The sequence below is a fragment of the Otolemur garnettii genome, unplaced genomic scaffold (assembly GCF_000181295.1).
Source record: "Otolemur garnettii isolate 467f Iridium unplaced genomic scaffold, OtoGar3 scaffold00062, whole genome shotgun sequence".
NCBI classification, from domain to species: Eukaryota; Metazoa; Chordata; class Mammalia; order Primates; family Galagidae; genus Otolemur; species Otolemur garnettii.
The window spans coordinates 2,664,962-2,677,578 of NW_003852457.1; the positions used below are offsets into that span (position 1 = coordinate 2,664,962).

The window sequence follows — 12,617 nt, forward strand, 5'->3', positions numbered from 1 at the left end:
ACTAGATTAGATATTGTAGACAGATGACCCTACCTCCCAGTGTAGTCTCAGACTAGATTAGATATTGTAGACAGATGACCCTCCCTCCCAGTGTAATCCACAGACTAGATTAGATATTGTAGACAGATGACCCTACCTCCCAATGTAGTCCATAGACTAGATTAGATATCATAGACAGATGACCCCACCTCCCAGTGTAGTCCAAGGCCTAGATTAGATATTGTAGACAGATGACCCTCCCTCCCAGTGTAGTCCAAGAACTAGATTAGATATTGTAAACAGATGACCCTCCCCCCAGTGTAGTCCACAGACTAGATTAGACATTGTAGACAGATGACCCTCCTTCCCAGTGTCATCCACGGACTAGATTAGATATCATAGACAGATGACCCGACCGCCCAGTGTAGTCTCAGACTAGATTAGATATCGTAGACCTACACATATTTCTTATATCAGCTCAATATACAAACAAAGAAATATGTGGACTGGGTTATTGTGTGGGAAACCTTGGTGGAGTGCCCAGCAGATCGGGAGGCCCTGGAAATGTCAGTGCCTTTCTGGAAGGAAGTGAGTCAGGCTTGGGGGTGGCTGTGTTTGCTTTGATCCCGGGCTACGGTGGGTAGGAGACAGAGACAACTGTGAGATCCTCGAGCTGCTGACATTTTTACTGTTGCCAGATGAGTGCTGAAACCACTCTAAACCCAGACTGAGACCTGGAGTTTGAAAGGAAACCATTTACTTTTATGGCGATTGTCCCAAATGTCAAGAAAGTCATGAGGTGTGTGGCACTGCTTTTCTCATTGATTGCAAAGCAGTCTGCAGACAGCATGCTGGCATTATAGATTTAGAAACTGTAGAAATGATTGCACGCAAAAATGTTGGAACAAATGCTCTTCCTCTCTGAATCCATTTTTCCTCCTCTAAACAATGGTGTTTAGCACTTCACAGGCATTAGCTCACCTCACACTCGCCCTGTGCCCCAGGAGGAAAGAAGGAGCATCAGTTTGTAGTCGCTGTCATCAGTGCACTGCTGATGTGGTGGAACAGTCCGGAAGGAAAGAGGGCTGGATGTGATGTTTAGCGAGAGAATGGGGGCCTCTGGACCTGGAAGGACCCCAGGATTGGGCTGAGGCCAGAAGGAAAATGTGATCTGCTGAAGGGTCAGTGATAAGGAGTGGCCGGCAAGGAGCCGGAGCCTGTGTCGACTTACTGCCACACATGTATTTCTCTGTATAATGCATTCTTTTGAAGGAATTGAAGTGGTTTTATTTAACAAAGTTTTACCATAATCTATTATTGACACAATAAATGCAGAGCCCAGGTGGATGAGAGTAAAGATATTGGAGCCTTTGGCTATTGTTTTCAGGGTTAGTCTGTAAAAATGTTTTTTGTAGGTTGCACATGCTGGGTGTTTTTGTGACCATGATAATGATGACGCTGAGGGTTGATGAGGGTGACGATGAGGATGATAGTGATGGTGGTAGTGGTGGTGATGAAAGGGCCCCCTAGGAATCCCTGGGCCAGCGGTAAGTGATAACGTTTAACCCCTCTCCTTGTGGCCTTGGCATTTGAAGGCACTCCGCTCATAATGGTGATGAGGATGACGGGAGTGATATTGATAAGGATGGCGAGCGTGATGACAGTGATGGTGAGACTGGTGATTCATGCTTATGATGACGGTTATAGTAACAATAGTGACGATGGTCCTGGTGATGAAAGGAGGGTAGTTAGCTTTGAGAGACAGCACTCATGTTAGTCCACGACAAAGATGCTGTTATTATTCTTCTCATTTTGGAAATAAGAAAACAGATAGCTGAGGCACTTTGTCCAATGACCACACAAAGCCAGGATTCAAATGGGAAATAATAAAGGTAATAATTATAATCATCACCATGGGGCCCTTCCCGTGTCCTGATACATGTTCTCCATGTATTATTTGATTTTGTTTTTCACATTTTATAGGGTAGACATCATTTTTTTTTGTAGATTGAAAGAAAACCACAACAGGTTATAACACTGAGAGTTTCTGTGGCCCCTTGGGTTCCCACAGCCTGGAAGGGAGGGAGCAGGAACATGGTGGGTGGGGAAATCCTTCCTCCTAAGTCCCTGTGCAGAGCTGCTCCTGATGGCCACCTCCTTATTCTCCCTGTCCCTCACCCTCATGCTTTCCTGCAAGGCCTGTGGGCAGCCACCCAAGTCTGTCTGCTCTGCCTCTTTCCTTCCCACGCCCGGCACACTCCGATTTCCTCCTAAACAACCCTTTTCTCTTCAGCCTGGACCTCTAGCCCACCCCACAGCTAAAATCTAAGACAGTCACACAGCCTGTTAATGGTTTCTAGCTAAACCAGATGCAGGGGTGGCATACAGGGCTCTCAATGAAACAGGCCTCCTTAGCCAGTTTTCCACTCCCCTACCTGGTACCCGAAATTCAGATAAGCCACGCTGCCCCCATTCCTGACCTGTCACAGGAGCTTGGTAAGAGCTTGTTCGAACATGAATGAATGGATGGATGGATGCGTGATTTTTTTTTTTCCTTTTGTAACATAGTGCTAGCAAAATTTACAATGAAATTTTTTCTTTCTTTCGTTTGCCTCAAGGGGAGTAAAGGAGAGCCTGGTGCAGATGGCGAGGTTGGACAGAAAGGTGATCAGGTAAGAGCAGTTCACTTAGCAATGAGCCGTTCGCCCTGAAGAAGCTCACCCCCACTTCTCCCGGTGGCTTCGGCCCTGCTCTTCCTGGTACATTCCTGGCCTCTCCTTTGCTTGCAGTAGGAATTCTTGTCATCACATTTTCATGGCTTCATCTTGGCATCTCTGGCTCCCTGTCAGTGTCCTCTCTCCCCAGTTATCAGAGGATCTGGCCTTGCTTTTTGTTTATATTTATTATTTTGCTTCTTCATCCTCAACTGCTTCTTGTTCGAGGGAACGGAGGTCATTCATTGCAGAATCCCCCTCTTGCCCTCTCATCATCTCTGGGGACCTGCTGTCTGGCTCTAATGGTGCTGGTTGAAGGAAGCACCTCACAGATGCCCCGTGCTCTGGTGGGTGTCCCCTCAGCCTGCTCACAGCCGTTCAGATGCACTGTGGGGTGGCATCGCTGAGGGAGGACACCCAGCTCCCTCCATGGATCAGAGTGTGGCCCCCATCTCTGTCCAGCGCTGTCAGCTGCCCCTGCCCAGCCCAACCCCAGCAGCCTTCCTGCCAACTAAAGCGGCTGTCATGCTTCTGCTGTGTGTCTGCTTTCTTTACTTCAAAGACAGTGCCCTCTACTCTGAGAGCCACGTGTGTGCTTTCTAGGGGCAGGGCATGCGGTGGATGGCTGACTGATTATTTGGGGCTAGTTTGTTTGGTGTTGTAATATTGTTATACAAGCCTAAGTGTTAGATGCCACGCTTAGCCCTACAACTCAGTTTGTGGTGCACAGTGGGCTCCTTGACACACACAGAGATGAATCTTTTTCTTAAAATAACTGTAAAATCTACCCCATAGTATGGAGGCCACAATTCAGTTGACCCAACAATTTCCACTGTGTACATGTTGTGGGTGCATTTATTCTTATATTTTTATTATAAAATAGTGCGAACACCTCTAACAAATAAAGAGCACAGTAAAATGGGCCCCCATGTAGCCCACAGTCATCACAACAGCTTTCAAGTGTCACGGCCACCCTTGGTCCCTTCTGCACCCTCAGCCACTGTCCACCCACCACGCATTAATCTGAACTCAATCCAGCTACAGGACAGATTGGTTTTCATAAATATTTTCAGATGGTTTCTCAGTCTATTGATAGAAAAGAGATTCTTTTTGTGACCAGTGTCTTTAACCAAAATTGTCAGTGGGGTTGGAAGGTGGATTCTATCTAACATTGATATTTACACAACGTGAAAGGCTTTTTATGAGTCACGTTAAAGACTTGCCTCTCATGTTTTCCTAGGGTCACCCTGGAGTGCCAGGTTTCATGGGCCCCCCAGGAAACCCTGGACCACCGGTAAGTGATAATGTTTAACCCTTTTCCTTGGGCCTTGGCACTTGAATGCACATGGCTGCTCCCTGGGCGTGGTGTCCCTCTGGACCACTCTCTTCTTTAGGGGACGGGCTGACATTCCAAAGGAGTCAGGGAAAGAAGTGGAAATGCAGGTCCCAGAGGCACCTGTGGAAAGATGCAGAGGGATTGGGTGGCCTTGGTGGACAGTGTCATTAGGTTGGTGTTGGAACTGGGGACATCGGCAAGGACAGACAGACCTGTTTCTTCTTCTTTTCTTCAAGTAAGCTTGGGTGGGTAGGAAGCCAGGATCTTAAGGTTATAGCTCAAGTAAAGAATGTAGAAAATGAGAAAAATGCAGAAACAGCTTTCTTCATTCCATGGGAACCTGCTCCACGATGAGAGGCTCTGGGTGTCAGGGCGTTCCTGCAGGAGCCCACATTTTGCTAGATTTACTGCCATCAACAGCAGTGATGCTACTTCATATGATTACTATTTACTATTACTCTTTTAATAGTCCATGTATTACTATTCTAAGGTACTTGTTATCATTACAACTATTAACAGCTATTATTAATATCATCTCAGTTATATCCCCACTGGCCCCTGAGCAAATGCTCTTTCTGTTCTTCTCCTAGCTGTGGCCTTGACTTGGTCCCTTCTATACCCTCAGCCACTGTCCTGCACCCACTAGCCACTTGGCTAGTATCTGGTACGACATAGGCACTCAATAAATATGTGTAAAAAAGCTAAATCTCTTAGCTTTTCTCTCTCCCTAGCCTAGGCTCCCCACAGAGTAGTTCTGTGACTCCTCTGGTCAAGTCCACTGCCAGTGCAGCCCACATACCCATCATGAGTAGCCATGGCAACAGACAGCGGGAAATTTGTGTCCCTTCCAAGCCCAGGATTGGCCCCTGGGATTCCCACAGGCTCCATGTGACCCAGTCTCACAGATCTTATGAACAGAGGGTCGCTGGGAATAGCTAAAAGACCACCAAAGGGACCCACCTCAAATGGAGAACCACCTTCGTAATAAAGAATGAGAAAGAAGTTCGTTAAAAATTATGAAGTCAATATATATGAGATTACATTTGCTGTGTCTTCTTTTCCAACAGCTTCTGACTTTTAATTTTTACTGTTATTTATTAGAATAAAGCTGTTCTTTTTTTAAAATAAAGTTACATGAGAGCATGAAACATCTTTCGCTTCATGATTGGCAGTCTAGAAAACTTGTAAAGAATAAGTTATCCACAAAAATCCTGGAAGCTTCCTCAGTTTCTCAGGAGGACTGCCTTAAATCTGTGATATGCAACACTTACCCCCACAAGTGCCTTTGACGTTAATATTCTTTTAACAACTCTGTCCACCATGTGCCCATTTGTGAAGGAGATTGTAGGTGACTGATGAGTGGGCTATTATACAGGCTGGCTATAAAGTTCAAGTTCAGTTTAAATGTGCATGAATTTTGTGGCCACCCTGTGTATGGTCACAAAATTCTACTATTCTTTCAAAGTTTATAGTTTCACTTAGTAAATTCTGTTACATTATTCAGAGGATGTCAAAAATGTATACACATTTTAAGAAAGGAAAAAAAAAACTATACTAAAATTGCGATAATATATACAGATAACAAAAGATGAATACAGGTCACATTGAGCACCTCTTGTAAACTGCAGAAGTCAAACGTGACTTGAGTGTTACAAATTAATGCAGCGTTTCCTTTCCTAAAATATGTATACATTTTTTGGCACCCGTGATATTTGTGTGTGTGATCAGGTTTTGTAGCATATGACAAGCAGGTGACAAATGTAGAGACACCTGGGTAGTGGAGAGAGGTGTTTGTGTTAAGCAAGGAGGGATAATTGAGAGGGAATTAATTTTATTAAAAAATAGTTTACTCTGAGTGGCACCTATGGCTCATAGGAGTAGGGCGCCAGCCCCGTATACCAGAGGTGGCAAGTTCAAACCTGGCTCCAGCCAAAACTGCAAAGAAAAAAAAAAGTTTACTCATGAAAATTTCACATCATGATGACTTAAGAATCCCTGAGGAACTCAGATAATGAATATTAGGTTAAAGCCCCATCCTCTCTCCACCCTGGTAGTTCCAAAGCCTCCCAGACAATGAAACCCAATGTTTTCTCCCTGGAAACTGTGGTAACCAGGAACTCCACGACACCTGTAGGACGAGGGCTCCCAGCTTATTCGCACACTAGAGGGTGAGTCTGAGGCTCAGACACCATCACACTCAGCAGCCCGGCGTCTGTCTCCAACTGACTGATGCTTTCAGTTCACTTGGCAGATGGTTATTGAGCTTCTAATTTGTACCAGGCCTTGTGCTATTTATTAATTGCCTATGAGAATGGATGCTAAGTCAGCTGCCCACCTAGGTTAGCAGGCGGCCATGCAGAAGCAACTCCAGAGCAGAAAATTGGCCCTCCAGTCCCGTATGCACTGTTTTGTTTTTGCTCTCTGTGACTGTTGTCCGTTTTTAAGGCTTAGCCCCTGTCCAAGGTACCCGGGGAGGTACAGACCAAACTAACCAGGCTCTTTTTTTCAGTGTCTGTTTTCTGGTGATTAGTTAACATCCTTTTCCCATATAAAACCCTTACCCTGTTTCAACTGTTCAGTAGGGAATTTAATTCCAACTTACCAAATTTTCAGAGTCCAGGATGTCAGAAGCTTTTGCTAAAGTTACATAGAAAAATCCAGATTGAAGTAGAAACTCCATTGCTATGTTAGCTTTGAGCTTTACATATAATTAAAGTGGGAAGCTCAGGCTGTTTGTTTAAATATTATCACTAATCCTTTATTTCATGAACATTTACTGGGTCCCTACCTGGTAGGAGAGGTGGAGAGGAACGAGACTATATTTTCTGTATATAAACAATGAGACAGCTCTTCCACAGCTAAATCAACTTTCCTCGAGGTCCATGACCTTGGTGCAATCATTTTTATATACCTGAAACTTGGCTAGTATCTGGTATGACATAGGCACTCAATAAATATGTGTAAAAAAGCTAAATAAAGGATTCTGGGAAGATACTACGAGGCACTGGGAGAACTTGCTTGTGTCTGCTTCCACGTGGAGACAGTATCTAGACCAAGCATCCGGGTCTCGGTGTGGCCAGCGGACACTTACATGTATTAATGGGAGACCTCTGTGGAGAGCACTTAGCATGTGTCTGCTGCTGGCTGACTCCTTATTGTAACTTATTCAACTCTCTCAGCAACCCACAGGAAGCAGGTGCTTCTCCTTTCTTCCCTTTGACAGAGGGACTGAGAAGTAGAGGACTGAAGTACTTTACCTAGGGTCACACGAGTAGCCAGTGTAAAGCTGGATGTGGGTCCAGGAAGCCCGACTCTAACAGGCTATATTCTAACATACCTTTTGCTCAGCACCAATTGCCTGTGAGCACCTCCTCACTGCCCCCTCCATGGCGTGTGGGTGGTTTAGCGTAAAGACCCAGTGCCTTCATCACCCAGCCCGCTAAGCTCCTGATTCATGCATTGATTTCAGAATAGTAGATGTCTGCTGTGTCCCAGGCATTGTTTTAGTTCCCACAGAGGAAAAAATTAAAAGAAAGCCCTTATTCATGAAATAGGATGTGTAGGAGGAGAGAGACAGACAGTAAACAAATAAGTCAATAAACACCAGCATGTGAGATCTTGCCAAGTGCTACAAAGATAAGCAAGAGGGACCTGGCTGGAACCTTCAGTTTTGAATCTGGTGGGGAGAAAGCTTTCATTAAGAAGCTGACAGCTGAGCTGAGACCTAGAGAGTGGGAGGGGGTGGCCCTGTGCAGGTGTGGGGCCAGGGCCCAGAGGAAGAAGCAGATGGAGCATCAGAGTCCTGGAACTCACTCTGCTGCTTGCTGGCCTGCGTAGAGCTCCTCTGCTCACATCTGTCTTTGTGTTTCTTCTCTGTGACTTCACACAAATGCTTGCCTTCCTGATCTCTTGGAAAATAAATCCAGTTGTTTATTTCTTGCCTTCTGTCCTGAAATGTCCCACGATATTAGCTGAAAATGCCAACCCTGAAGTCAGACCACTTTTTAGGGATGACTGAATGGTTAATGTTTTCGTCCTCCCTGAAAAGTGGCTGCTGTTCTTCCAATGGAGTAGGCAGCCTGGTGGAGAAGACAGAACCACTTTTGATGTATTTACAACTCAGGCAGCTGGGAGAGGGCACAGGATGTAAGATCTTTGTGTTCACTTTGGGCACAAAGTGGAGGGTGCTAATGACCTCTTTCTAGGGACCCAAGAAATTACCTTTCTGCCTTATCTTTTTAGGGAGCAGATGGAATTGCAGGAGCTGCTGGACCACCAGGAATCCAAGGGCTACCTGTAAGTTCCTTAGAGCACAGGATGTGCTTTCAGTGTGTCTTTGGGCTCCCCTAGACCCTCACACATTTGCCAGGCCTGCCTGGTCCTCACGCTGCAGTGGCTCACACATGCCAAGGTTCCATTCACTGCTAGTCTTGCAGTGAAGCACAGGAGGGCTCACTTTAGGTTGGAGCTCTAACCAGAGCTCTAACTTTTGTCACTAAAGTAAAGGTTTGGATGAAATGATGCAGACATCTGTGATTCTAGAGTTCGGTTTGCAACCAGCAGGACAAACAGCCCCTCAGTGCCCATGTATCTCCATTTCTTGTCAGTGTGGTTTCCATTTTGAGCAGGTGCAGAGGAGCAGAAGCTCAGAGCTCACTCACTCTGAGCCCGGGGCACAGAGGCATGTCAGGTGGGAGGCAGCCACTGTTGTCTGTTCAAGAGAGAGTGAAATTAAAAAAAGAAGTCACCAGTAAGGTCCACAATTACAGCTGGTAGAGTGGGCATTTCAACCCAAAGTTTTTATTTCAAGCAACAGATTATATTAATTTCATGAAGCTGCAGAGCCACTCTTGGTTCCAATGCCAGGAAGCAAAGGGTGCACCACAGTTTAGTAGATATTGGACCGGTAGCCAATGCGTGATATTTAAAGAGATATGCGGTACACTCATGTCCCTTATCTCATGTGATCGCTCTTCCTGTGTTAGCCCTTGAAGTCAGAAAAGTCCTGAATCATTATCCTCATTTTATTAGTAACAAATGAGTGAATTGGCTAAGTGAGATGATAAGTCCAGGTCACCAAGTGAGGAAATGTTGGAGCTGGACACAAAGCCCAGTCCCCAGGAATCTCACCCACATAGTCCAGGGCTCATGCAAGCAGGTCAACCCTCCCTGGCACCTCTGTGTTCACGCACAGGGAACCTTGGGCTCTACTTAGTTTCCCCCCTTTTTAAATAAAGAAGACAAAGCCCATTGAGATTAAATCATTCATTCAAAGTCATACAGGAAATTAATGTCCAAGTTGGGCATCAAGTCAGTTTGAAAACTCCCAATTTGTGATTCTGTCCACTCTTCCACACTGACCCACTGTGTGGGGTGGCTGAGTTGGGAGCCGGCAGGACATGGAGATTTAAACATAACAGCCTCATGGGTCCTTTGATAATATCTGGTTAACCCTTTTTGAAGCGACTTACTTAGAAAATCTCAGTATAGATATAATATAAAATATTTTACAGACAGCTTTTTATTAATTAATTCTGAGGTAGCTAAAGATTTCTCTGGTAAAACCTAACAGACTGTTTGCCTGAGGTGAATGAGAGATGGAGCCCGGATATAAAACCATTACATTCCTAGGAATTGAAGCGTATTAAGTAAGATTTTGATTCTGTCCTGCGACCCTTGGCAAGGTATTGTCACTCTTGAAGTGTCCGTGGTCCTGCTACTTTACTGTAAACATAAAACCAGAATAAATGCTAAGTTCTTTGTCCAAACAGGAAGTACTGATAGTTACAAAGGAGGAAAAAAAAGAAAAACAAACAGAAAAGCTAAATGGGTCGTGGTAGGAATAAAAAAGATACTTACAAACTTAAAACTTGTCTCTTGTATTCTGAATTAAAACATAAAACTATTTGTTGATCTGTTTGGCATAGGATGAAGGCCTTTACTTCGATGTTGGATAATGAGTGGAGTCTTTATTCTTATAAAAAGAAGGTCCACCTATTTTTTTTTTTTTTTTTTTTTTTTGCTTTTTTGAAAAGTGGAGGTTTGAGAATGTAACAACCTATGGGAAACACTATAAATGTAGAGCTCTAAGTTGTTAGGGTTTTCTCCTAATCTTTCATAGCTGGCTTAGAGCTATCTATTTAGACAGTGAGTGGTGAGTGATTCATGTTTATCAAACATTTTCAAAGCCCTAACTTAACTTGCATAAAAAGATTATTCTTTTTTTCCCATCTAAATTTCATTAGGTCATTTAATAAATAATGAACCTGTATACTTTCCATAGCAAATAACATGTGTAAACAGGCTGAGGAGAAAGCATGCCGACTGTGCGAGCCTTCAACCCCCCTAGCGGGGCAGAAGGAGCAAGGGGTCCTGCAGGGCCAGGCATGGATTCTCAGAAAAGATGGGGGGCTGTATCATGGGGGAGAGTTAAGTGGAGGTTGATTAAAAGTTTACCATGTTTTAACTTCTGTGCTTTTTTTTTTAACTATTGGGGATTCATTGAGGGTATGAAGAACCAGGTTACATTGATTGCATTTGTTAGGTAAAGTCCCTCTTATAATTGTGTCCCACCTCCCAAAAGGGGTGTCTCACACTGTGACCCCCACCCCCTCCCTCCTTCTCTCTCCCTGCTCTCCCCTTCCCCCATCTCCCTCCCTCCTTCCCTCTTTTTGCTTTCCCCTTCCACCACCCCCTACCATATACCAGGGTATTCATTGTCCTCATATCAGAATTGAGTACACGGAATTCTTGCTTCTCCATTCTTGTGATGCTTTACTAAGAATCACACTCCCACTTCCATCTAGGTTAATACAAAAGATGGAAAGACTTTTTAATGGCTGAATGGTATTCCATGGTACACATATACCACAGCTTGGTAATCCATTCCTGGGTCGGTGGGCATTTAGAGTATTTCCACATTTTGGCAATTGTAAATTGAACTGTGATAAACAGTCTAGTACAAGTGTCCTTATGGTAAAAGGATTTTTTTCCTTCTGAGTAGATGCCCAGTAATGGGATTGCAGGATCAAACTGGAGGTCTAGCTTGGGTACTTTGAGGGTTCTCCATACTTCCTTCCAAGATGATTATACTAGTTTGCAGTCCCACCAGCAGTGTGAAAGTGTTCCCTTCTGTCCACATCTACGCCAGCATCTGCAGTTTCGAGATTTTGTGATATGGGTCATTCTCGCTGGGGTTAGATGACATATCAGGGTGGTTTTGATTTGCATTTCTCTAATAATTACAGACAATGATCATTTTTTCATATGTTTGTTAGCCATTCATCTATTTTCATTAGAGAAAGTTCTATTTATCTCTCTTGCCCATTGATATATGGGATTGTTGGCTTTCTTCATGTGGATTAATTTGAGTTCTCTGTAGATCTTAGTTATCAAGCTTTTGTCTGATTCAAAATATGCAAATATCCTTTCCCATTGTGCAGGTTGTCTATTTGCTTTGGTTGTTGTCTCTTTAGCTGTATAGAAGCTTTTTAGTTTAATTAAGTCCCATTTGTTTATTTTTGTTGTTGTTGCAATTGCCATGAAAGTCTTCTTCATGAAGTCTTTCCCCAGGCCTATATCATCCAGTGTTTTTCCTATATTTTCTTTGAGGATTTTTATTGTTTCATGCCTTAAATTTAGGTCTTTTATCCATCTCAAATCAATTTTTGTGTGTGGAGAAAGGCTCCAGTTTCAGTCTTTACATGTGGATATCCAGTTTTCCCAGCACCATTTATTGAATAGGGAGTCTTGCCCCCAGTGTCTGTTCTTTGGTTAATTGAAGATTAGGTGTCTATAAGATGTTAGTTTCATTTTCTGGTTTTCTATTCAATTCCAAATGTCTATGTCTCTATTTTTGTGCCAGTACCATGCTGTTTTGATCACTATAACCTTGTAGTATAGCCTAAAGTCTGGTATGCTAATGCCCCTGGCCTTGTTTTTATGTCTAAGAATTGCCTGAGCTATACAGGTTTGTTCCTGGTTCCATACAAATGAAGAATCATTTTTTTCCCAGTCTTGAAAGTACAATGTAATTTTAATAGGGATAGCATTGAATCTGTAGATTGCTTTGAGAAGTATATACATTTTAAAGAAGTTGATTCTTCCCAGCCATAAGCATGGTATGTTCTTCCATTTTTAAATATCCTCTTCTATTTCTTTTCTTAGGGTTTTATAATTTTCTTTCTAGAGTTCCTTCACCTCTTTTGTTAGGTATGTTCCTAGTTATCTCATTTTCTTTGAAGCTATGGTGAAGGGAGTTGTGTCCTTAGTTAGCCTCTCATCTTGGCTGTTATTGATGTACACAAAGGCTACTGACTTGTGGACACTGATTTTATATCCTGAGACATTACTGTATTTTTTGATGACTTCCAAGAGTCTTGTGGTTGAGTCTTTGGGGTTCTCTAAGTATAAGATTATATCAGCATTATAGTATAGTCTGAGGTCTGGTAGGGTGATTCCTCCTGCTTTGTTTTTATTCCTGAGTAATGTCTTAGCTATTCGAGGTCTTTTCTGATTCCATATAAAGCGAAGTATTATTTTCTCAAGATCTTTAAAATATGACAGTGGGGCTTTAATGGAGATTGCAT

General features: G+C 43.4%; 1 protein-coding gene across 1 annotated transcript in view; it reads left to right on the plus strand.

Annotated features, from left to right (window-relative positions):
• COL22A1 (collagen type XXII alpha 1 chain) overlaps nt 1-12,617 on the plus strand; it is a 249,321-nt gene that overhangs the window by 196,266 nt on the left and 40,438 nt on the right. The window contains exons 46-48 of the mRNA XM_023514966.1: nt 2,598-2,651; nt 3,934-3,987; nt 8,272-8,325. Coding sequence (XP_023370734.1) covers nt 2,598-2,651; nt 3,934-3,987; nt 8,272-8,325 — 162 coding nt within the window. The remainder of the gene's footprint in view (nt 1-2,597; nt 2,652-3,933; nt 3,988-8,271; nt 8,326-12,617) is intronic.